This window comes from Penicillium manginii (assembly GCF_028828005.1).
Source record: "Penicillium manginii strain IBT 31320 chromosome Unknown utg000007l:1.0-2284322.0:1.0-2285126.0, whole genome shotgun sequence".
NCBI classification, from domain to species: domain Eukaryota; kingdom Fungi; phylum Ascomycota; class Eurotiomycetes; order Eurotiales; family Aspergillaceae; genus Penicillium; species Penicillium manginii.
Genome location: NW_026643108.1, coordinates 592,317 through 615,646, shown reverse-complemented (window position 1 = coordinate 615,646; position 23,330 = coordinate 592,317). Strand labels below are relative to the sequence as shown.

Below are 23,330 nucleotides of genomic sequence, written 5' to 3'. Positions count from 1 at the left end.
GCTTTACAAGACTAGTGACCATTTCATCTCCGAAGTAATCCCAGATCAAGCCAAAGCTGCATGTTCAAGCTAGATCCAATATCCACCTTACTATAATCGTTCAAGTTTGTGGTGAAACAGGACAAGCCCCAGCGTACCCCGGCGGACATTTCCCCGCGGGGTCAAGAGATTAATTTGCGGCCGTTGATATTGCATGACCTGTATGCACGATGATCGGCATTTATTACTCCCGAGTTAGCTCTTTCCCCCCCTTCTTCTAGGGTTTGCTTTTTTCTCTGTCTTCGAATATTCGATTCTGGCATGAGAGCTAATTGACGCGTCTCTTATTGTCGAGATGATGGTCAAAGGATTCACCAAGGGGTTGCTGCTCACGCAGCTCCCCGCCCTGGTTGCTGGGGCGAGTACTCCTGTTTACAAGGATGCCAGTGCACCCGTTGAAAAGCGAGTGAAGGATCTACTGGGCAGAATGACAATCGAGGATAAAATGGCTCAGTTGATGCAAGGTATTCATCTAATTTTGAGCTGGGATTTCTGGATTGGTGGCTCACCAATTCTTCTTTAGGCGATATCACCAACTGGATGAACCAGACGTCTGGCGCATTCAATTATACCGGGCTGGTTACGAATATGGAGATGAAGGCGGGGAGCTTCTATGGTATTGACATTTGAAAGATTACTCGATATTAGGATCAATGCTGATTGTCATCCAGTTGGATACCCTGTAGCATGGGACTGGATCGCGGACAACATCAAGCGCGCCCAGGACTACCTGGTGCAGAATACTACGCTGGGTATTCCAGCTATCACTCAGACCGAGGGTAAGTTTTAATGAGTAGCGCTGCGTTGGAAAGAAAATACTGATGTCCTGTTTTAAAGGAATTCATGGTTTTTTGATCGGCAATGCGACCATTTTCAATTCGCCCATCGCATACGGATGCTCTTGGAACATGGATGTAAGAAGAAAAAAACAATAATAATATACGGTACTCATACTGTTCCAAAGCTGATAAGAAACCTATAGTTGATTCAAGAAATGGGGGAAATCATTGGACAGGAAGCTAAGGCCCTTGGTGTAAACCAGCTTTTCGCGCCTGTAGTCGATCTGGCACGCGAGCTCCGATATGGTCGTGTAGGTTTACAAAGCTTCAAATAAGCCCAAGGTCGAGTTTTTATAGATATCTCTGACTTACCTCTCTTTTAGGTCGAAGAAACTTTCTCCGAGGATGCTTTCTTAGCTGGGGAGATTGGATATAACTATGTCAAGGGCCTGCAGAGCAAGAAGGTTTCCGGCATGGTCAAACACTTTGCTGGATTCAGTAGCCCTGAGCAGGGCCTGAATACTGGACCTGTGCACGGTGGTGAGAGAGAGCTGCGAACAACGTCAGTGTCAATTATCTCTTGTTCTATTTAGTAACATACTAACCTGAATTTTAGCTGGCTTCCTTCTTTCAAACGAGCTATCATTGACGCGGGCGCGTGGTCTATTATGGCTGCTTACCATTCGTAAGATTCAACCCGAAATCTTGCCAATGACACGTATCACTGATGAGTTTTCTAGATATGATGGAATTCCGGCCGTTTCTGATTACCATACTCTCACCGAGATCCTGAGAAATGAATGGGGTTACGAATACTTTGTTATGACCGATGCTGGCGGCAGCGACAGAGTCTGCAGCTACTTCAAGCTCTGCGAAAGTGATCCCATTGACAAGGAATCTGTGACTACACAGCTCATCACTGCCGGAATCGATGTTGAGATGGGAGGTGGCTCCTTGTAAGCATCATTATGTCCTTCACCGGGCTACTGGCATTCGTTTGGGAGACCTAGGCTCACACTGTGCAGTAACTTCCAGAAAATCCCCGAACTCGTCAAATCAGGCAAACTTGATATTGCTACTGTCAACACCGCTGTGTCCAGAGTGCTTCGCGTCAAGTTCGAGATGGGACTTTTTGAAAATCCATACACCGCTGCTCCAGAGAGCAAATGGAAGAGCCTCATCAATAGCCCGAAGGCTGTGAAGCTTGCAAGGAACCTAGACAAGGAGTCTATTGTTTTGCTTGAGAATCACAACACAACTCTTCCTTTGTCCAAGTCTGGTAGCATTGCTGTAATCGGGCCTATGGCACATGGATTCATGAACGTATGACACCCCGTCGTCAATTCAGCTCCACAAGGTCTTGAATACTGATTCTCCTTCTAGTATGGTGATTATATTGTTTACAAAAGTCAATACCGAGGCGTTACCCCACTGGACGGAATCAAGGCGGCCGTTGGGAATAAGGCCCAGATCAACTACGCCCAAGGATGCGAAAGGTGGAGCAACGACCAATCTGGATTCGACGAAGCGGTTGAAGCCGCAAAGAAATCTGACGTCGCCGTTGTTGTCGTTGGCACCTGGTCGCGAGACCAGATGGAACTTTGGCAGGGCTTGAACGCAACGTGAGTGACGCACTGTCCAATTACTCAAATTTGATCTGCGGTGTCAGATTGCGGATCATGCTGGGTGCTGACTGAATGTAGGACCGGTGAGCACGTCGATGTAGATGACCTCTCTCTAGTTGGTGCGCAGGGCCCGCTCATCAAAGCCATTGCGGATACTGGTGTCCCCACCATCGTTGTTCTCTCAAGTGGAAAACCTGTTACTGATACTTGGCTATCTAACTCCACCTCCGCTCTCATCCAGCAATTCTACCCATCGGAGCAAGGAGGCAATGCTCTTGCTGATGTTCTCTTTGGAGATTACAACCCGTCTGGAAAGCTATCTGTCAGCTTCCCTCGCTACGTTGGAGACCTACCTGTCTTCTATGATTACTTGAACTCTGGCCGTTCGATTGGTGATTCAGGACGGGAACTCAGCAATGGGACTCTCGTTTTCGGTCATCAGTATGTCCTTGGTAACCCCCTGCCATGGTACCCCTTCGGATACGGCAAGAGTTACTCCACCTTTGAGTATGGATCCGTCAGTGTCGACCGGAGCAAAGTTTCAGCCTCTGATAGCAAGATAACCATCAGTGTTGATGTGAAGAACACCGATACGAAGCGTGATGCTACAGAAGTAGTCCAAGTCTACATCTCCGACAATATTGCCTCCGTCGTTGTTCCAAATCGGCAGCTCAAGGGCTTTAAGAAGGTCGTCATTCCTGCTGGAAAGACAAAGACAGTCCAAATCCCCATCAAGATCGAAGATCTTGGACTCTGGAATACTCGTATGAAGTATGTTATTGAGCCAGGCACGTTTACTGCCCTCGTTGGTAGTAGCTCGGAGGACATCAGGGGCAACGCAACTTTTACTGTACAGTAATTATTGATAAAGAAACTACTGTAGTGAATAATTTCCAGGATATAATACCATAAATGGTGTCTTTGATTCCGAGTCAACTCTGCTATTCCATTATTTTCTTCCCTCAATATGAGTGTGTCATTATATAAAAAAAAGGCGCCGAAATGTGTAAAACGAATGTGCAATAAGAAGAACTCCAAACTCCATGATAGCATGAGCTATAGTTTTAGTCCTTATGACGGCGATCTGGGTGAATCTTGGTATGTTTCCAACGGCCCGAATGTAGCCAGCGCTGCCTGGTCCGCTTTGACCCGAGTCAAAGTCAACCTCTTTAGGCTCTTGCCAGTGGCAGGTCGATTTTCACTGGCAGGTCGGATTTCACTGGCAGGTTGATTTCCAGTCTCAACGAGAGACGTAGTAGATTGATTCAAGTCTTTCTCGAGACTGAGAACAACTCCAATAGCCTGTTCGTCTTCGATAACCTTCGGGTGACGCATGGCAAAGTAACGAGCATATTTGTACAAAGACCAGTAGCAACTGACGACGTTGATAATTGTCAGTGCGATCTTGTAAATTGTGTAGTAAAATAGTAGAACAGTCCAACTGATGCGCTCTTTCTTCAGCCGCAAATGGATCTCGTTGAAGATTATGACATTGACGATATACATGCCGATAGTGGCACCGAGAAGAATGCCGCAAAACTCGGGGCGGACGATGAAGGATATCGGAAGGACGAAGGGCGCGAGGAGGTAGATTAGTGTTTCATAGACCTGTAGAAATTTCATGTCAGTCTATTGTTTAGTATTTCAAAGATGGCCGAAAGCATTTCCATACCTCTTGGAAAACACAGAGCTTGGCTCCGAACTCCCACCACCCCAGCTTCCAGCTTGTGAAAATGTACTTCAGGTCATAGTACATTCCAATGACAAAAAAGAAGTTCCAACGCTTAAACCTTTGCTGGAAGATTGTCATCTCACCGAATCCACCGCGGCTGCCACTGCCACTGAAGAACACAGAGGCTGGAGTCTCAGTTTCAACAAAAACAGCCGAGCACATGGTAATACGACCTCCGAGACGGCGGCAACTATCCCCGAAGAACCAATCTTCCGAAACAGAGAAACCGGGGTGCTCGTTGAAAGTCTGCTTGAGAAATTCCGTGTTCCAAATTGAGATTGCGCCGTGGGGGAATGTCGCGCTGCCAAGTTTACCAAAGAAAGCACGCTGCAGCCCAGACATCTTGTACTCCAGGTCCTGAGCTTGCTGGCACCATGTACCCTTTGACGATTCTGGACCGACACTCTTGATCGTGTATCCGACGCATTGAACTCTTCCCTTAATTTGGTCGCTAACGATAGGGAAATTGGGAGGCAATGCGCAGTCATCATCAATCAGAAGAACATTTTCGAACTCATCCGCAGCGTAGCAGCCAGCGAATTGCGCCACGATTTTCGACCCGACAGGCACCCAAATGTGATTAACACCAAAGGGCTTGCATACCTCCTCCGTATTATCCAAAGGTGTTTCCGAATTTCCATTGGCGATGACAAAAATATTCTCCGGTGGGAATATTTCCAGAGCTGCTTTGAGGGTTGGGCCGATGATATTTGCTGATTTATAGCAGGGGATGAGCAAGGCTGTCGATTTGGCATTCGAGGAGTTTCGTTCCAGGTCGAAGTTCTCGGTCATCTCCTTGGGTGGCGGGTCTTTGTCGAATAGAATTAACAGAGGCAAAAAGGCGTATCTAATTGATCGACCGGGTAAGCATATACGTCGACAACGGGGGTATGTTTTGGGGTCTCACAGTGCAGCTAAGCCGATAGTAATAGCAAAGCCTCCTTGGATAACAAACTTATTTCTCACAACCCAGTAGAGCCACCAGACAGCGCCATTCCATAAGGGTACGCCGATAAGGACGAAGTAGACGAAAAGAACAAGAAGAAGGTATAGTCCCCACTCGAATAGGAGTCGGACCCAATACTTTCTCTGGATTGCGACTCCTCTCAATTTTGCTTTTTCATAGGCATCGTGCATACTACTTTGATGACTTGCGTGACTTTCCTGGCTATCCTCAGTGCGAGAGCTGACTCGGCTGAGTTGCGTAGGACTGAAAGCCGCTTGCTTGACTGGCGTGATGGGCTCATCTTCTGAATCGGAATTTAGAGGTTTCAAAGAGTTGGGGCTCTTCAAATTCTCTTCCCAGTCTAGAATACGAATCAGTATAGAATCGAGTAGGGAGCTTTCAGACACATACCTATCAATGCGGGTGGGTTGGTGAGTGGCCGGGTGGTGGTGCGACGCGGCCTGGAGATCTTCAAGGCCGAAAGACTCGATGAGCGATTGAGACCGCTCTTATCTTTCCGATTGAGTGAAGTTGAAAGGCTGCGTTGGACACGGTCATTTTTAGGAAGGGACTTCTCCCATTTGACCTTCTCCCATGGTGAATTGAACTTGGCAGTCGAGAAAAGATGTTTAGGGATCGGCACGTCCTCCACAATGGAGCGACGCTTATCTTGCTTTTCCGACATTCAGTGTTTTTAAAGCATTAAAATAAAGAGTGAATGTGTAAATAAACGAATGGAAGACTCGGATTGAACGAGAATATAATGAATGGACAGCAACGAATCGTCACTGGTTAAATGAATGTAGTATTTGCCGGCGCCACCAAGCGAGAAATGAGAGAGAAAAAAAGTACCAGTGTAGATTTATAAAAACTTGTCTTTCCAAAGTGTATGACCTACCCTCACTGAGTGGGCCATGTGCTGGCAAGGCCCCATACTCATCGCCTAGATCTCGATGGATGGGTTATGGGGCCGGCCAAGGCCGGATATGAGCTCCCGGAGTATGAATCCTATGACATGGGGAGACCCAGGAATTGAACTTGGGTTCCAAAAACCTGATCCAGGAAACATAACAATGGAAAGCAATCTACCCACTTGAGACATTTGAAATTAGAAAGCATTTGTTCCCCATGGTAGTGAAATAATATCAACTTGAACTTCTTCAGAACTTCTTTCTTCTCAGCCTCAAATGCATTCTAGAAAAGGCATTGATTGACAATATAACTAAGTGTGTTAGCGCGATACGTACGCTTGTGAGCTCGGGGCAGCTCCAATAATAACCTAGTAACATCAGCCTTACTGAATATGTGGTGGATCCACCAACTCGACCCATGTGCCCGGCCAGCCAGTATTCCCACGTTCGCTACCAAGGGTAGAAAGGATCTGCCTTGAAACCCTTCAAATTGCAAGCATGGCAGTGGATTCCCAAGAGGATTGATCCTTTGGAAAACTAGGGTCCAGCAAATTTCTTCGCATCCACTTCCGAGTCCGAGGTGAATTGTTCCAGTGCACTGTTGCATTGTCTTGACCGGTTAATCGGGTGAACAGATTTTAGCGTAGCTGCAGCATGTGGCCAAGCGGATATACCAACTAAACTTGGCCAGTGAAAAGAAAGCCATCTTCGATCGGACCCATCTATCACTGATCTTTACCATTTAAGTCGTAAAAAGCCGTGGTTCACGAACGGGTCCTCGGAAGAAAGGAATGTTATTGGTTGTAGTGTGGATCCAATACCAAGCTTCGTCATCTGCTGGTTCAGGTACGGAGACGGAGCAATGCTCACTTTTTGTACGGCGAACCTCACTGTCGGGAGCTTGCCGAGCTACCCTTACACCCTGTTTTTAATTCGAAATAGGAAAAAATACATTCGGTCTTGATCAATTATGTTCTCCGCTATTAAAGAATCTATGTACTCCGTACATCCGGCAATCTTCTCGTACACTCGGTTGTGAGAGACAAGCGGAGTACGCGGAGGTAAGCATCATATCGAAGCCACAAGCGAAGCCACAGCGGGCCTAAAAATAGCGTGACGAAACATGAAACATGAAACAGCCATGGAATACATTGCCAACAAGGTTTGGACTTGCACCTTTATTTTGCTTTTTCCATATATGTACCTAAGTATTTGAGAAAAAAAAAAACCTTGTATCATCATAATCCTAACCTCGGTAGAAATTTCATGACCTTCGATTTCCAAGCTAGGCAGCTCCTTATATTTTCTCTTCTCCTTTCTTATATTTCAGTTCCGTCCCAACAACTCCCTAAACCCACTCGGCATGCATAAAAACATACCCGAGTGGATACTGGCGCAAAGTAGTACGTGCATGAACACCAGGACGGCAGACAAAAAAAACTCAAAAAGACAACTAGAGCACGAAGTGATGGGGAATCAGGCTGCAGCCTTGGGGGCTACACACTTGAAAGGAATAAGTATCCCAAGATGGATGGGCTTGAATTTGAGACGATGTGGTGTTCGGGTTATCCAGTGAATCCTGGGGAGGGCTTCACGCTTCACACAGCACCTCGATCATAGGGGGATGTCGGTTGTTCAGCTCGAGTTTTGAGTCTAGGTGTACGGTGTAGGTAAGTTAATCATAGCATCGTGGGGGCAGGTTTTTCATTAGTGCCCTAAAGAGCCCCCGGGCCAGACAGTCGACACATCGGCCTTTTTAGGGTTGGTATGTTCAGCGGGGCCAGAATATGATATTGCCAGCCTGAGGGCACTGCGTCATTCTCTAGCAAGCATTACATCGTAAACAACAGTCTGATTCTCTTATGGGCACTTCATACCTAGATGATCGTGTAGTAAGAAGTTGGAAGAAGTGTCATCATACAATCAGCTAGCAATTTAAATCATTCGCCTAGGTTTTTAAAGTAGATGAGAGCTCGATATTCTCAAAAGTGCCACCAGATGCCCACTAAGCATTGTGGTTGTCCACTTTTAAATTCCCTTCGGCTTCAGATCGATTGGGCGAATCCGAGTCTAGTAACTGCGGAGACACCGGGGCGTCTGCTTTTTTACCACTACCATTTTCACCATCGGCGACACGACTCTCGCGCCGGGTCTTAGCACCTTCTTTTAGCTTTTCCCATCGGTCCCGATATCGTCCCAGGATGTTCTTTAACTTGTCGTTCTCGCGTCCAATGCGTTCCAATTCTTGCTCGCCCCGTCGGACAACGTCCTCTAGCTCTTTGACTCGGGGGTCGGACTCGGACATAGATGGCCCCGCTATAGAAGTAGCACCGGAGAGGGCCGGGGGTATATGATCCGCGGACCCAGTGTTATGGTGGTGCATCGCCCTCAGCGACTGCTGTAGCGCCATCGAGGAAGACTGTGCATTTACCTCCCACATGTGTAGGCGTTTGGAAAGGGTATCCGACAATTGCTTCAATGCCTGGTTTTCCATCTGTAGCTCTTCCATTGTTTTGGGGTTCTGCAGGGCGTTAAATTTGCCCGGGGGCTCATTACGCGTACGTCCTGGGGATGTTTTCTTGGCCGAGCTCTGCAGCATTTCTGGGGAAGATGGCATTTCCCGCGCATCAACAAAATCATCTTCGCCGTCGTCCAGACTGTTTCGACGAGCTTCCTTTTCGGCTCGTGTCAATATGCCAGCGTAAGACATTGTTCCACCTGTTGTTGGAACCACGTAGAACGACTCGGCTGCATTGCCAGGACTCGCACCGGGAGTGTCTTGGATGGATCGCAGCGCAGCTCGAGAGAAAAGCCGATTTACGTCGAGATTCGGCAACGAAGATTTTCGGTCATGAGTAGCATGATGACGATCCAACTTGGCCTCGGCGGCGGATTTACGATTCGCAGCCCCCGTTCCTGCCGGGTCCTCCGAAGTCAGAGGTAGGCCTGCAAATGCGAGAGGTGCCGAAATTTTAGACACCAGTCCTTCAAAGGCCGAATAAAATTGCTGGAACCGTTCATCAGTAACAGAAGGCTTGGCAATTGGCTGCGAAGATTCTGTCGTGTCTCGGGGTACAAGTTGATGGGAACCAATGTCGGGGCCGCTAGGCAAAGGGGGAGACCAGGGTTGTCTCGGGGCCGATGCACGACTCTGGCGATTTTTGTTCGGGACGTCTCGAAGTCGAGATTCGCCGGTCTTGAGCCTCGACGGCGGCTCGGTCATCTTCGCACCCGCTTGGTGTGCGGAAAGAGTCGGTGACACTGGCGAGCCCCGACGAGGCTGAGACGGTATACCTCGAGCCGATGCTAAATTACTAGCAATCGACGATGATTCGCGACTGGCCAGTCGGGGTGGTCGTGAAGGTTGCGCCTGGGCATCTTGGCTTGCAGTCTTGGTGTGAGTGGAATCGGTCGTGGCGGGTTGGCTTGCTGGATTGGGAGAGGTAGTGATAGACGATGTGACTGCAGTGGCGGTAGTCGTATGGGTTTCATGCTGGAACCTTAGGATTTCGGCAAGTTTCTTGTGGTGGCCCTCGAGGAGCTTGAGAGTCCGGAGAGCCTGGGTGGGTCGTAACACAATGCGGTCAGTGCACACGCCCACGCCCGGAACAGGGAGATCGAGCTCGAGGTCATTTCCGGACTTACCTCATGGTCCGAGCTGTTCTGAAGGGCAGATGCAAACTCGCCGGCGGCCAAGTCGTGTTCCTCACTGGCGGCGACAGGGTTTGACTTGCGGGTCTCGAGGACAGCATTTCGCGCATGGGTGTGGGCCTGGAGAGGTTAGAGCGGGGGAGTTCGGGGAGCTTGAGTGGCCTTGGACCTTGAAGATGACTTACTAGGCTCAGCGGAGCAGTCTCCATGGCTGTATGCAATGGTGCGGTAACCTTTCTCTACCTACTAGTAGTAGGTAGTTGGTGACAGGGAGTAGTGGTGGATGAGAAGATGTAGTAAGAAGAGGGCAGAGAGAGAGAGAGAGAGAGAGAGAGAGAGAGGAGAAAAGAGGGCGGATATGAAGGAGAGCGGACGGGTCTATCCGTGACAGCATAATTTACACCAACAGCAACAGAGTACTTATACTTACGGCTAATAGTTACTAGTTATAAGTACCTAGGTACATTTAGTAAATAGCACTGCTTGCATAATTTAATCCATTTACCAAGTACAAATATAATCAAGTTAGCCTTCCAGGTGATCCACATGGATAGTAGTACTAGGATGCTGAATGCAGCCAGCCCCGTCGCATTGGGCTGTGACAGCGAAGATCCGGGAGTATACTAGATGATGGATATAGAAGTCTTAGTTGGAAAGAATAGAATTTTCCTAATTAATGCTATTCAAGTATATGTATAGTATCACTTGAAGTATACTAGTACTAAATATACTCGGTCACGGGCTTCGGTCTGGGCGTCTGACTAAGAAGTTCCAGAGTCCCCCCCTCAACGCCAAAGCTACTCCTACCCTAAGGGTACATTAACACTCCCTCCATGCGCCAACTCCATCTCACCTTCTCTTTCGCCTCTACTTAGCTTCGGGCTTGATTCTCTGTTCGCCTCATGGCGGATTCCGAATCCTCCAGCCTGCATAGCAGGTCACGCCGCGCCTGGACCGTCTCCGCCGAGTCGGATGTCATGGAGAGCTCCGGGAGGAGCAATGGCCGCTCCTCCATTGAATCCTCAGAACGTCCTAAAACTCAGGCAGGAGAGGACCCCGATTCCGCCAAGGCTGGTTCCAGCGGTTTCTCCAAACTTCTCAATGCCCGTCGCCGCCGGAAGAAGAAGAACAACCGGGATCCATCGGAGGAGCCTCAAGTGCCAGGTGTGATCACCGAGCAGGACCTGCAGCTCAGCCGATCGAATGACTCTCGTGAGGGTACCTCGGGCGCCCCTTCATCGACCAACAGCTCCGCTCCCCTGGAAAACGAGGCCATCACCCTCCTGACCGATGATTCTGAACCAGACAGGTACGAATGAGCTCTACCCTATTATTCCCTATTGCTTGGTTTCCAATGAAGTCTCGACCGTCTACCCCCAATACTAACCTTGACCTTTGCGCATTGAATGTAGGACACCCCCACTTACCTCTCACAACTCCCATACCGGTTTCTATACTTCCTCCTCCCCCCTCATCAAAACAACCTCCGTCGATGCCGCCGACAGCCAAGGGACGCAGGGAGACCCCGAGTCGGCAGCAAGTGGCCCAAGTGCCACAGGTTCAGACAAATCACTTTCCGACGAACGTGTCCCAAGACAGGGGATCCAGTCAAGTATGACACTCGACATACCAGGAGACTCCAACAGCAAGCGACGAAGTGCCTCTCCAGGCAGACGCTTCAAGGACGCCTTCAGCACATCAGACAAGAAGGAGAAGGAGAAGGAGAAGAAGAAGGAGGAGGAGGAAAGGGAACAAGAAGACAAAAGCGAGGACAAAAAGGATGTGAGCGATGACCAGGATCGCGCGTCATCGAAATCAGGCGCCAGCAAGAGCAGCCGGAGTATATTTGGAGGCAGCCGACGGAGCAGTCTATCATCAAAACGGGCAAAGGCAGCCCAGGAAAACGTTCCACCGATGCCTGTCCCGGCTCCCATACGTACCGATTTGACCGAACCAAAACCTCGCTCCCTAGAAGCCAGTCCCCTACCAAACACTCCACCCCACACGGCCATTCCCGCCCCAGCGACCACAGTGACCCCTCCAACGCCGACAGAGCACCGTCCACTCAATCCACAGATATTTGCCGAAGGAGTTACGGGCTCGCCAGAGTCTATCCAGTCCCGGAACTCAATCTCTTCGCCAGGGGTCACCACCGTGAGTCCCTCCGGAAATATGATTTCACATCGGCGGGTGCGGTCTGCTTCCGCAGCTCATGGCCCGAGCAAGTTGTCCAACGTCACGGCATTGAGTCCGCTGGATGAGAACAAAATCCTCCCCAAAAGTGCCTCCAATCAACAAAATGGATTCTTTTCATCTGTCTTCTCCGCCGCCCAAAATGCGGCCACCTCATTTAGCAACCTAACTCAGCAAAAGAATCGTCCGACCTCCCAACCTGCACCCACCGACTTCGATAACCCATCAATGGAAACCAGTACCGAAGATCTCGACAAAACTCCAGTAAAAGACAACCGTCCTGAAATCACAAAGCCAACGACTGTAGAAACGATGGGTACCGGAGATTTGAACTTTGGACATCTGGATATTGATGGGCCTTCTGGCGAAATTATCTCTACTGCTGACGGAGTGGCTGTGACGAAGCCATCCACACCAATCGACAAGCGCAAGAACACCGCTGTTTATCAGCGGGATGAAGCAGCTGCCAAACTGGAAGACAAACGCGCGGCTCGGGCTGTCACCATGGCTTACGAAAGACCAACCGAGTCATCCGCCCTGGGATCTCCTGGCGAGGAGCCATTGGAGCTTCAGTCCACTACTTCACTACCCAGAGAGGGCACCATCACCGGTGACCACACCCCGCCAACAGGCAGCATTATCGATGGTGACATTGGCAGTGGTATCAAACGAAGTGGCAGTGTTCGCAGCCGGCTTGCACGCCGTCACAGAGGCTCATCCGGTGCCACAACATCAACAATTGGCGCTATTGGCGCTATTGGCGGCGGCGCTTTGGCTCTTGGTGTCCCTGGTGTCAATTCTAGCGTGCCCCGGTTGACTGGATTCGCCGTGGCAAGCAAGAAACGCAACAGGGACTTCCATCAATTATTCCGGAGTGTCCCCGAGGATGATTATCTCATTGAAGATTACAGCTGCGCCCTCCAGCGTGAGATCATTCTTGCTGGCCGTATCTACATCTCTGAAGGTCACATCTGTTTCTCAAGCAATATTCTCGGATGGGTGACTACCCTAGTTATTAGCTTTGATGAGGTTGTGGCGATCGAGAAGGAAAACACTGCAATGGTGTTCCCCAACGCGATTGCTATTCAAACACTGCATGCTCGTCACACTTTCCGTAGTCTCCTCAGTCGTGAATCGACATATGACCTGATGGTCAACATCTGGAAGATCAATCATCCATCTTTGAAGAGCTCTGTTAATGGTACCCGCGTTACAAATGGCACTGGTGATAAGACAGAGAAGGTTGGAGATGAAGAAAGCGAATTGGAAAGCGAGGTCTCCGACGAAGACGAGATCTACGATGAAGATGAGGAAGGCGATCACGCCGATAGCTTCTTTGAGGCTGGGGCCAGCGCCAACGCGAGTGAGCGATCACTGCCAGCGCGAGGGTTGAGTCGTCAGCCCTCCGGCCTATCAACAAACGGAGTGACCAATGGAGCTCCACAGAATGCCAGCGGGGAAACTAAAAACGGTGACAAGCCCGGGGCTTCAAAGGAGCCTGACTTCCCCGGTCCAACCACGCATGCGCCCACCGAATACTCAGAGCCTAACGGGCAGTATGAGAAGGTTATCAAGGACGAGACGATCCCGGCACCACTTGGAAAGGTCTACTCTCTTGTTTTCGGTGCGGCTTCTGGTGAATTCATGACAAAGTTTCTTGTCGAGAATCAGAAATCAGGCGAATTGCAGTTTGAAGGAACGGCAAAGGGTTTGACCAATGAAAGTCGGATCAGGAAGTATTCTTACATCAAGCCTCTCTATGGATCAATTGGCCCAAAACAAACCAAGTGTATAAGCACTGAAAATATGGAGTATCTGGATCTGGAAAAGGCCGTTCTCGTTACACTGAGCACCCAGACTCCCGATGTCCCCAGTGGTAATGTTTTCGCTGTGAAGACCAAATATCTTTTTACCTGGGCCACTGGTAATCATACTCGCTTCCTCATGACATGCAACATTGAATGGTCCGGCAAGAGCTGGCTGAAAGGTGAGCAGCACCCCCCCCCCCCAATGATAAGTGAGGCTTTGAAAACTAACAATTTCACATAGGTCCTATTGAAAAAGGCGCCATTGACGGTCAAATGACTTTTGGAAATGAACTAGTCAAGGCCCTAAAGCTTGGCGTTATTCCCCGGGGACGCGGAAATGGAGGTGGGCGGACCAAGGGTCGACGCAAGAAGGGCGACCCAGCTGCCCCTGCAGTAGCATCGCTACAAGCTGCAGTGGATGCCGGCTCTGGTCAGAACGAGTCCTGGGGTCTCCTCGAACCGATCCGGCCAATTCTGGAACCTATTACCAGTATGCTCAAACCGCTTTGGAGTGGCAACATTGTCATTTTAATCGTCGGAGTCCTCTTGTACATGATATTTTTCCGGTCATCATCGCCTTCTTCCATCCACGCACACGATGCCGCTTACCCGGGCTTCAGCCTACCCAGCGACTGGCTGCGTACGAGGAGATGTGGCGTCGCGAAGAGAGCGAGCTCTGGAATTGGTTAGAGGATCGGACCGGAATGGATGGAATGGTATTCCCGACTCTTCATCACAGAATGGCCGAACCCGAAACAAGTCGCCGAGCGCCTCGTCTCAGTCCTTCAGACGAACGTGACCTGGCCGCGCGGTTACGCGAGGAAAAAGTGTCAGATCGTGAAATGGACCATGCCATCCGAACTACCCGCCAGCGCCTTGATGTCCTTGAAGGAATGATGAACAAGCGTAAGACTCAACCTGCGGATGAGTCTATCCGTATCGATTTATAGGGAGCACTCAGTTGCCTCCCTTGTCATACTATCCAATATCCGATTCACGTTTCGACAGCCCCGACGTCACCTTCCTCTACCTCATCACAAACTCACTTCACACCATCCACGAACAAGCACCCTTTGAAAAAAACTTGTCTTCACTCTTTACAACTATTTTTCCTTTCTCATTACATCTTTGTGGACAGTCATTGCTCGTTGCCCGCGTCCTCTCTCTCGACAGATACTTGGGTCCCTCTGATTCCTCTGCCAGGAATGCAGACAGACATGACCCTTCCATTCTTGTACATGACCACCAACTGCTTTGCTGATACTGGCCAACATTATACTGTGTTTTCCCTTTTTGTTAAGCGAGCCTCTGCCTCATTTTGCCTGATTCTACCTGTACATTGTCTGAAAATATTTTCTCTGGCGTTTCGCGGTTTCGCAACCCCCCTGAGCACTCCGGGCGTCTTATGAGCACCTTCTTTCGTCTTTTTTTTTTGTTTTTTTCTTGTCGATTGATTCGGTATTGATATGTTCAATGAGCGCTGATAGCTAGTGAGTGTACATAGAGATACAATATCCATGTATTGGATCTTGCTGATCTTGTTGATGAAGGTATTATTACTAGTAGTATCCCATCTGTAAGACTTTTACAGATGAGCCTGATCAATATTGAGTGTTATTATATCCTTATAATTCAATGATGGGTAATTACAGATGCCCTAGGTGAGTGATACAGTCTTTTGACAGGGACTACTCCCCATTTAGTGCCTGAATCCTCGCTCTAGCGATAGCCCTATTCTCCCCCATGGAAGTCTTCCACGGTCGAACACCCGAGTTGAAAACATCATCAATCTGCTCCAACGTCAAGGCCGCAGTCTCAGGAACGAGAACAAACACCAAGCAAGCAATCATCACGGTAACCGCAGCATAGAAGTAGCCGACATTCGCGCCCATATTTCCATGGTCTGGATCCAACATGTAAGGCGTCCAAAAAGTCGCGCCGAAGGAGAAAAGGCCGTACAAAACTGTTGTGTTTGCTTGGCCATATGTTCGCAGCGATACACTGTGCATCTCGACCGAGGCCAGACCCGCAGTTGGGGCAATAGTTCCGCCAAAAACAAACGACCAGAGAGAAATTAAAATGACGATAACCATCTTTGAAACGCCAACTCCACCGAATGCAGTACTGACTGCAGATAGGACAAGCATGCAAGCTGCCATGGCGCTGTATCCCCAAAGAATTGCGAATCGCCGCCCACCATATTCGACGACGAAGGGACCGAGGCACGCCCCGCCGAAGATGCAGAGGCCAATGATCACATTTATCAGATACGGATTGCTGATACCGACACCCTTGAGGAAAGTCGTCGCATAGGGTTGGACAAACTGGATGCCAGTAATGGACATTCCAACCATGATCAAAGCGGACGTCATGGTACGGCGAATCTGACTTTTCTGATAGATCTGGAACCACGAGGTCGATGCCGCGACCATGCGTTCGGCTTTGATGTGATTCTTGACCTCTTCTATCTGAGCTGTGATGGTGGGCGAGCTCGGAGGAATGCGGTAGAGGATACTAAATGCTCGCCGCGCATCTTCTTCATTTCTGCCATGGTTCAACAACCACCGCGGCGATTCAGGGAACATCAGAATCCCAGCACCAAGGAGAATGCCCAGTGGAATCTGACACAAAATAGGAGTTTTCCACTGCCAGTTATTGTGTGGCTCTAGTTGAGCAGATCCTGCGCACACAGCGGACGAGGCGACGTTTCCCAGTGCCAATCCGACATTGTATAGACCCAACGCGATCCCACGTTTGCTGGCGACGATGCATTCCGAACTGTAAGTGAGGCTTGATGCAGCGAGCTGACCAAGACCAACAGCACTAATGCATTTGCATACCATATAATGTGCAAAACTCCCCGCTTGCCCAGCACCAGTCCCTAGCATCCCTGCCGCTCCAATAATGGCCAGAAGACACCCGATCTGGATATTGCCGCGTCGGCCGGTATATCTTCCTGTCAGACCAGATAGACCTCCACCAATACCGGTGAATAAATAATTTAGACTGATTAAAGATTGCTGAATCGGAGCAATGGAGCAATGCTCAACGGTCTCGCGGGTCGTAGGATCGAGGAGATGCGTGCAAGTTCCAAATGCCTTTCTGTAGGACGGCATGATTAAAACTGTCCCAGTATATCCGTGGTCGAAATTAAATATCCACGCTGCAAAGGCCATCCATAATGACAAGCGCAGCATAGCCCGGGTAGAATCTAACTCATTTCCTCGTGTGTCGCTGCCATCGTCGGATGGTGGGGGCGTTATATCGACTTTCTCGGGCTCCTCGTCGTCATGATACTTGCCGAGTGTCATTATCACGGCAGTGACTAAAGCAGGTGGTAATAAGGCGAACAATATCTGGAGTGATTTGGTTGCCTTATATCCCGGTGTCAATTTTCCGAGTTTTGGGGTATATAAGGCTTGTCCTAGTTGCTCGGTCCTTCTTGCATACCAATGATGCGCCACACATATCTAGCTTGCTCATCAGGAATTCTAGCCTTACATTCAACCAATGGGAATAGAATTTCATTCTCAAATGACTGATAAGGTCATGAAATGTTCCTAATTGTGATACATGTCTAACCGTATCCAGTTCAAGTTCCTTGTATCACTGAACCATGGCGGAAAATTAAACAGGCCAAGCATCTCAGGGCTGCGTCAAGGCTTGCTGCCTATCTCTTTCTGGAATCTGAATGTTAATCCCCCGGGTCCCTTCCTCCACTACAGGAGTTTTATTATGCCATTGGATGGAGCTGGGGTTGCCTTTCCATGAAACGGCTCTCGAAACCTCGTGCCAAGGGACATGATCCCGGTGATTTGAGACGAACATGCTTTCTAAGCCGGTTTCGCGAGAAATGAGCATCAATCTTGATTCTCTTTTTTCTTACTTCCAAATGTGGCTCCTTGAGCCGTGAAGTTTACTCGCGAGATGTAACAATAGCAGATTGTCCAAACTTGTACCCTTGGTCGTGGATGTGGCAGATCTGAAAAAATCAAAGTTTCAATTCACCATAGCATGTGAAAAGGAAATAGACAACTCTCCTTTTCGGGGGGAAAGAAGATGGCAATGTCATTGGTTCTTCCCATTAACGTATTGAGAGATTGGAGATGGGAGCTTTCCTTGAAGCAAAGAATTTGAAATGAAACGAGATGAAAAGCCCTTATGAGAGGATATTGTCAATCACATTCATATTAGCCAGCAATTATACAGAAGAACAAATATTGGGACTATTCACATCGGCAAATTATTCTTTCGGTGCGTTATGCTTAAAAGAAGGGAATCCCGTTATTATTTCTTGTCCAATTGATACTGTACAACAGTTATCTCAACAGCTATGCCCAATCCTGGATACAGACAACTTCATACCTATATCGAAAGGGAATGAGCAGACTTGATATCTTCTCCGTTATCCGGATTGAGCTCAGCTACGTACACAAGCGCATCACTTCCTTTAACGACTAATCTCTCATAGGCGTCTTCATCCTCCGACAATTTCCACTCCGGCAGAACCTGGTACTCGGATGATCCAGGATATTTGAATCGATATTCGTAGTACCCGTCATTGTTCTTCCGACGCTCATATTTATCCCCTGTCAATCCAATGGGACGATACTTGATGCCTTTGTCGGTTCTTTCAACCCGGTATCCCACCACAGGATGAATGTGCTCGAAAGTCTCGCCCAGCTTCTGGCCCTGTTTATCCAGTGCGTAACGGCCTGGTGTACGCGGGCGAGACCCATTGGCAATATAGACAACTCCAAAATTATCTGGTAGATCCCCGAGTCCCCAAGTATAGATGCGATGACCCATATATGCGGGCTTCTCTCCTGGTATGAGAGGGTGCAAGACAGAAGATGCGATCCACTGGCTCCCTCGTTGAAGCCACTTGCTCCACGATTCTTTCTTGCGCTTTTCCATTCTTTCATTGTACCAGTTGAGGGCGTTGTTGATTTTGGTGAGTCTGACTTGCCGTAATAGCTCATCCTTCCGTAGGGTTTCCTCATTGAATGAGACAAATCCTTTGATTTGGTCAAGCATCCAGGCAAAAGCGATATTCGACATCTCCTCCATGTTTCCCTTGTTTTCCATAGTCAAGGTCGAGCCACCTCCAACGTTGATGTGGACACCTGGAAACCATACTTGCAGCAGTTTGGAGCGATCTTTCTGGCTGTCCGCCATGTCCAATAGTTTTCGCTCGGCCTCATTCTTGGTCTTTCTGACATCTTTCACATCCTCGAGAGAAGGGCGATCGGTCAAAACAATATCTTTCCAGGCGTTATTTGCATTCTGGCACAGCTCTTGTTGCTTTTGAACTTCCTCGTCCGAGGCTCTTGTGACAGAAGACACGTAGAATAACGTCGGAGTAAAGGCGGCACGATGCTCATCGAGGGCCAACGCCTGAAAGGCATTCTTGATATCTATTATTCTAATTAGTCATGTTCGAAAAGAATATCTCTTTATGGGTAACCTACTTGGAGAGAGTCCAACATTGTGCCATTCCGGTTTGTCAGTTCGCGTAAGCCATTGAGGCATCTCGTATCCAAAGACCTCTGGGAAGCCAAGCGCACCAACTGTCTCGAAAACCCCTACTACTTCGACCTGTCTTGATCCCGGACGAGCCCATTCACCACGACCCAGTGACTCCCACACAATGCGGTCATTCTGGCGCTCTTCTGGTTGAGGGTCAGCGGGCTTTCCATCATGCCAGTCGAAATAGGCATCGCTGCCATAGAATCTCTCGCCAGTCACAGCTGTGTGGCTCTTCTTATAGAGTTTCCACACTTCGGGAAAGTCCTGGATATCAATTTTGGAGCAAATTCCTAGGTCTGAAATCAAGCCTGCGATGGCACGCGCTGTGTATGCTCCTCGGGAGAAGCCGAAGCACAGAATCTGGTCGCCAGGGTTCCAGTTCAGTGCGCAGAAGTGGTAAGCCTCGATGACATTTCCTTCCAGATCTCTGCCGACTGAGACTTGACCATCTGAGTTTGTGCCGACTCCAGAGTCATACCAGACAACTTGTTGCCAAGTTCCGTTGTCGTCGTTGTCGACTGAGACACTGTGGATTGCCCGACATAATCGGGTCACGTTGGATGGGACGCTCTCTTCGCCAGAAACCGCAGATTGGCCACTTCCATCGCAGCAGATTATAATCCGCTTGCGAGATGGAGGAGGGATATAGGTATGGTTAATTTCCCCCATTTCCAGCAGGTGGTGGGTGCGTTCAAGTTGGTGATAATGCTAGATGGTGGAGGTGAAAGGGAAGAAAAGAAAAGAACTCTACTACATAACAGTAAAGGAAACGACTTCTCTTTTTATTTTTATTTGATTTCTCGTATCCTTCAAAGCGAATCAAGAAATTTGCCAGGCTGAGCTGAATCTCATCACGCGGCGCTGGCTATTGGATGGGTTCTTGTCATTCTCGCTAGGAATGACCCATTTCGACCTCGGCCTGTCCGATAGCTACTAATGCAGGCGATCGGGAAAGATAGCCGATTTGACTCTGCATGGAGACACAGCCACCGAACTACTCGGCTTTTTTACACTATATGCTAAGAACAGGCAAAAGGCAGACAAACTAGCAAGCGGCGATTTTGGTGTCCTTTTACCTGAGGGGTAATGTTTAAATGCCTGAGGCAGAGTTAAGGCACCAACTAGTTATTCACAATGTAGACGAACCAATCCCAGTCATAGGTACATTTTGGACCTTTGAAGGAGACTTTACCAAAATCATAGATGCTTGTTATTTAGCCGGTGTATTTACAAGTTTGAAGTGGCTGTATGAGTACTAGTACTGTCGGTTCCAAAGTGACTCGGACCGTGGGACGTCAAGGGATATCTTCCCAAAAGAGAACTATAGCAACTGATTATTACCCAAACAGGACCGCGACTGATTTACCTCAACTCAAAATCACAATGCTCTGAGAAAACTTCAATTTTTCCATTCGCTCGGCTTCAATTTGAAAAATTATCTTCACTCCCCTTTCGAAATCTTTTTCACTCGCGATAGAATCAGATTCCCCAGACGACACACTTAACTATTAACCATGGAAGGAGAACTTTTTCTTGACACCATATACGAAGAAAATTCCACAAAGCGACGGATCCAGGAGCTGGAGCATATAAAGAAGTTACTTGTTACTCACAAATCTCCAAGAGGAGATCTTGTGTTCCCCCTTGCGACAGAGATCAAGAAGATGGGCATTACGGCAACTCAGGTCGAGCTTTCGCCTGATGAGACTCTACGGTTTGATCCGTGCTTTTTTCTCCCTTTATCTTGTAACGGACTGCTGCAAACATACGCCGCTAAGGATAAAGAAAAGTTACCCCATCTTCAACTCTTGACGTCAGGTACTAGCATAGAGTCTTACTTGAGGTCCGCTCAAATGTATCCCGATAGAATACACACGGGCAATATCCTTGAAGAGCTCTACCACTGGTATCATGTCGATGTCGAAAGCCATAAGGAGGAAATTGAAAGGGTCGACTCGGACTTCTTGGAATGCGCAATGTCATCAGCTCTAAGACATGCCCGTAGCCAGCTTTGGACCTATCATGGCTATGAGGCGCTCACATATGACAAAAATCAAGATAAGCATATCAAGAAACGTGGATTAGAATTCGACGAATTGTTCGTTGACGGTCGTGATACGAATCCCAAGAGACGTGAATTAGCATTCGACAAAGGGCTCGGTGGAGGTCGCGGTACAAATACCAAGAGACGTGTAGTAGCATTCGACGAAAATACTAAGCATTGGGAGGAAGAGGAGGATGAAGTAGGATTTGAATACAAGTGGATGTCTAGATGTCTAAGCACCAAACAAATGGTCCGTACCAGCAACCTAACCAAAGAATTGAATCGCAAGAGCTTCAATTTACAACAGCTAACACATTGGCGGTGAGTATATTTGGTGCTATTTTGGTTTCATAATGTTGGCCAATTTCACTTGTTGATGCTAACTTCTTCAAGCTGTGAGAAACGGGAGCATCTAAAAGCTAAAGATTGCCCAGATTCTTTGGATGAAGACTACGGTATTGAGTGGCGGGTGTACGACTTCTTTCGATACTTCGACCCCAAGTGTCCCAAGCCACATATTATGGCTACAATGGGCTCATCTGTCCACGATTCTGAGAAAGATCGCGGGATAAGCAGTGCTGAGATTTCCACTGCTATCGGTATCATGATCGATAGAGTGATGCGTACAGGATTTATCAATTATTGGGTTCATCCGGTGAGCATAGTACAACATTGAAGAATTCTTTTTGGCATCGTCAGAAATTATCATAACTACTAGTACTAACACCTCTTTCTATTAGATACTCTTTTTTTCTTTTCTGGGTGCCCACCATGTGAGGATTATCCAGGCCACCTTCGATGGGGAAACTTTTACCCTCCAATATTCCCGACTTTGGGACTACTTTGCGACAGGGAATGATTCACCTGTGAAACTTCTTCTTCGCTATTATTTGAATCAACCAGTCGGAATGACCCGTAAGTCCGAATCGGCATGTTGATTCCCTATCCTACTCAGATTTTACCTTGTCTCAATAAAAGCGGGTATTCAATCAAGAGGGGAGAAGCATCCAAACAAACAAAATCGGAGTTACTAAGTCAATTTACATGACCATTGTGGCTACAAGACTAAATCGCAAGTCAAAAATTTGTACACAAAATCATTGTACTAAGACAGAGTCGAGAATACTAAACTTGCTATACGAAACCTATCTCATAACAACACATATTAGCACTAAGGCCTACCAGTGAAATCAACAATGTCAACTGATACTAGCTTTAAAAATGGCTAAGACTTCGTTTCATCCTCACTAGAATACATGCAGAGTGAGTTGTGGTGAACTACGTAGTACACTTGGGCTGCACGATTGTTTTATAGTCCGCACGTGACACCGTCGATTGTTGGTTCACTCCGACCGGCGGCGACCTCCACGGAATCCACCAGCAACCCACAATGGAGCTATCGACTCTGCTGATCCTCGCAGCCCTCTTCCTCGGTAGGTAGCACTGCGCGTACTATCGCACAATCACACATCTTACGGTGTCGCATTAATCCTCGAAAGAGCATCGCGACCTGTGTCCGCCACTACATGCGCAACATCCCCTCACTCCAAGACCCTCAACTGACGATTCCCCGCCAGTTTTCCGCTTCGTACAATCTCGACGAGCCGCAGCAACACCAATGGAGTCTCACGGAAAGGTCGCCAACATCGACAAGTAAGGAATACCATACCCTCGCGCAATCGACAATATAACCGGGAAGAATGGGCTCTAACAAGACCACGAATGAAACAGCGATGTCATCTTCAAGGCTCTAGTCCACTCGGGCGCTGCCGTTGTCGACTTCTACGCCACCTGGTGTGGTCCCTGCCGCGCCGTTGCTCCCAAGGTCGGTGAGCTGAGTGAGAAGTACCAGAACGTTCGCTTCGTGCAGGTCGATGTCGATAAGCTGCGTGGTGTGGCTTCCGAGTTCAATGTCACTGCTATGCCCACTTTCGTTCTCATGAAGGATGGCAAGGAGGTGCAGCGCATTCGTGGTGCGGATATCCGGGCTCTGGAGGCTGGTATTCAGGCTATTTCTGCTTGAATTTCTTTCCGTCATGGAAGCTACAAAAGGAGAGGCGAATAAAAGGATCA

General features: G+C 48.5%; 7 protein-coding genes across 7 annotated transcripts; 3 read left to right on the top strand and 4 right to left on the bottom strand.

The window, feature by feature from the left end:
- Positions 1–334: 334 nt before the first annotated feature.
- On the top strand, positions 335–3,302 carry N7533_010151 (uncharacterized protein; the record flags this gene model as incomplete). The annotated part of the gene is made up of 11 exons (XM_057106801.1): positions 335–503; positions 563–655; positions 711–818; positions 877–953; positions 1,022–1,129; positions 1,202–1,380; positions 1,435–1,503; positions 1,559–1,774; positions 1,844–2,141; positions 2,202–2,440; positions 2,522–3,302. 11 exons carry the CDS (start codon positions 335–337, stop codon positions 3,300–3,302), a joined length of 2,337 nt encoding a protein of 778 aa, XP_056956018.1.
- A 212-nt stretch (positions 3,303–3,514) lies between these two features.
- Positions 3,515–5,806, bottom strand: N7533_010150 (uncharacterized protein; the record flags this gene model as incomplete). The annotated part of the gene is made up of 4 exons (XM_057106800.1): positions 3,515–4,051; positions 4,116–5,022; positions 5,083–5,482; positions 5,527–5,806. The coding sequence occupies 4 exons, from the start codon at positions 5,804–5,806 to the stop codon at positions 3,515–3,517; spliced, it is 2,124 nt and encodes a 707-aa protein (XP_056956017.1).
- Positions 5,807–8,037: 2,231 nt separating this feature from the next.
- Positions 8,038–9,892, bottom strand: N7533_010149 (uncharacterized protein; the record flags this gene model as incomplete). The annotated part of the gene is made up of 3 exons (XM_057106799.1): positions 8,038–9,591; positions 9,678–9,803; positions 9,869–9,892. 3 exons carry the CDS (start codon positions 9,890–9,892, stop codon positions 8,038–8,040), a joined length of 1,704 nt encoding a protein of 567 aa, XP_056956016.1.
- A 693-nt stretch (positions 9,893–10,585) lies between these two features.
- Positions 10,586–14,634, top strand: N7533_010148 (GRAM and VASt domain-containing protein; the record flags this gene model as incomplete). Its single annotated transcript, XM_057106798.1, has 4 exons — positions 10,586–10,992; positions 11,096–13,863; positions 13,926–14,324; positions 14,375–14,634. 4 exons carry the CDS (start codon positions 10,586–10,588, stop codon positions 14,632–14,634), a joined length of 3,834 nt encoding a protein of 1,277 aa, XP_056956015.1.
- A 738-nt stretch (positions 14,635–15,372) lies between these two features.
- Positions 15,373–16,995, bottom strand: N7533_010147 (uncharacterized protein; the record flags this gene model as incomplete). The annotated part of the gene is made up of 1 exon (XM_057106797.1): positions 15,373–16,995. The coding sequence occupies one exon, from the start codon at positions 16,993–16,995 to the stop codon at positions 15,373–15,375; it is 1,623 nt and encodes a 540-aa protein (XP_056956014.1).
- Positions 16,996–18,049: 1,054 nt separating this feature from the next.
- N7533_010146 (T6SS phospholipase effector Tle1-like catalytic domain-containing protein) lies at positions 18,050–19,882 on the bottom strand (the record flags this gene model as incomplete). The annotated part of the gene is made up of 2 exons (XM_057106796.1): positions 18,050–19,101; positions 19,156–19,882. The coding sequence occupies 2 exons, from the start codon at positions 19,880–19,882 to the stop codon at positions 18,050–18,052; spliced, it is 1,779 nt and encodes a 592-aa protein (XP_056956013.1).
- Positions 19,883–20,727: 845 nt separating this feature from the next.
- On the top strand, positions 20,728–23,280 carry N7533_010145 (thioredoxin family protein; the record flags this gene model as incomplete). The annotated part of the gene is made up of 5 exons (XM_057106795.1): positions 20,728–21,578; positions 21,651–21,912; positions 22,573–22,690; positions 22,757–22,910; positions 22,989–23,280. The coding sequence occupies 5 exons, from the start codon at positions 20,728–20,730 to the stop codon at positions 23,278–23,280; spliced, it is 1,677 nt and encodes a 558-aa protein (XP_056956012.1).
- Between the last annotated feature and the right edge of the window lie 50 nt (positions 23,281–23,330).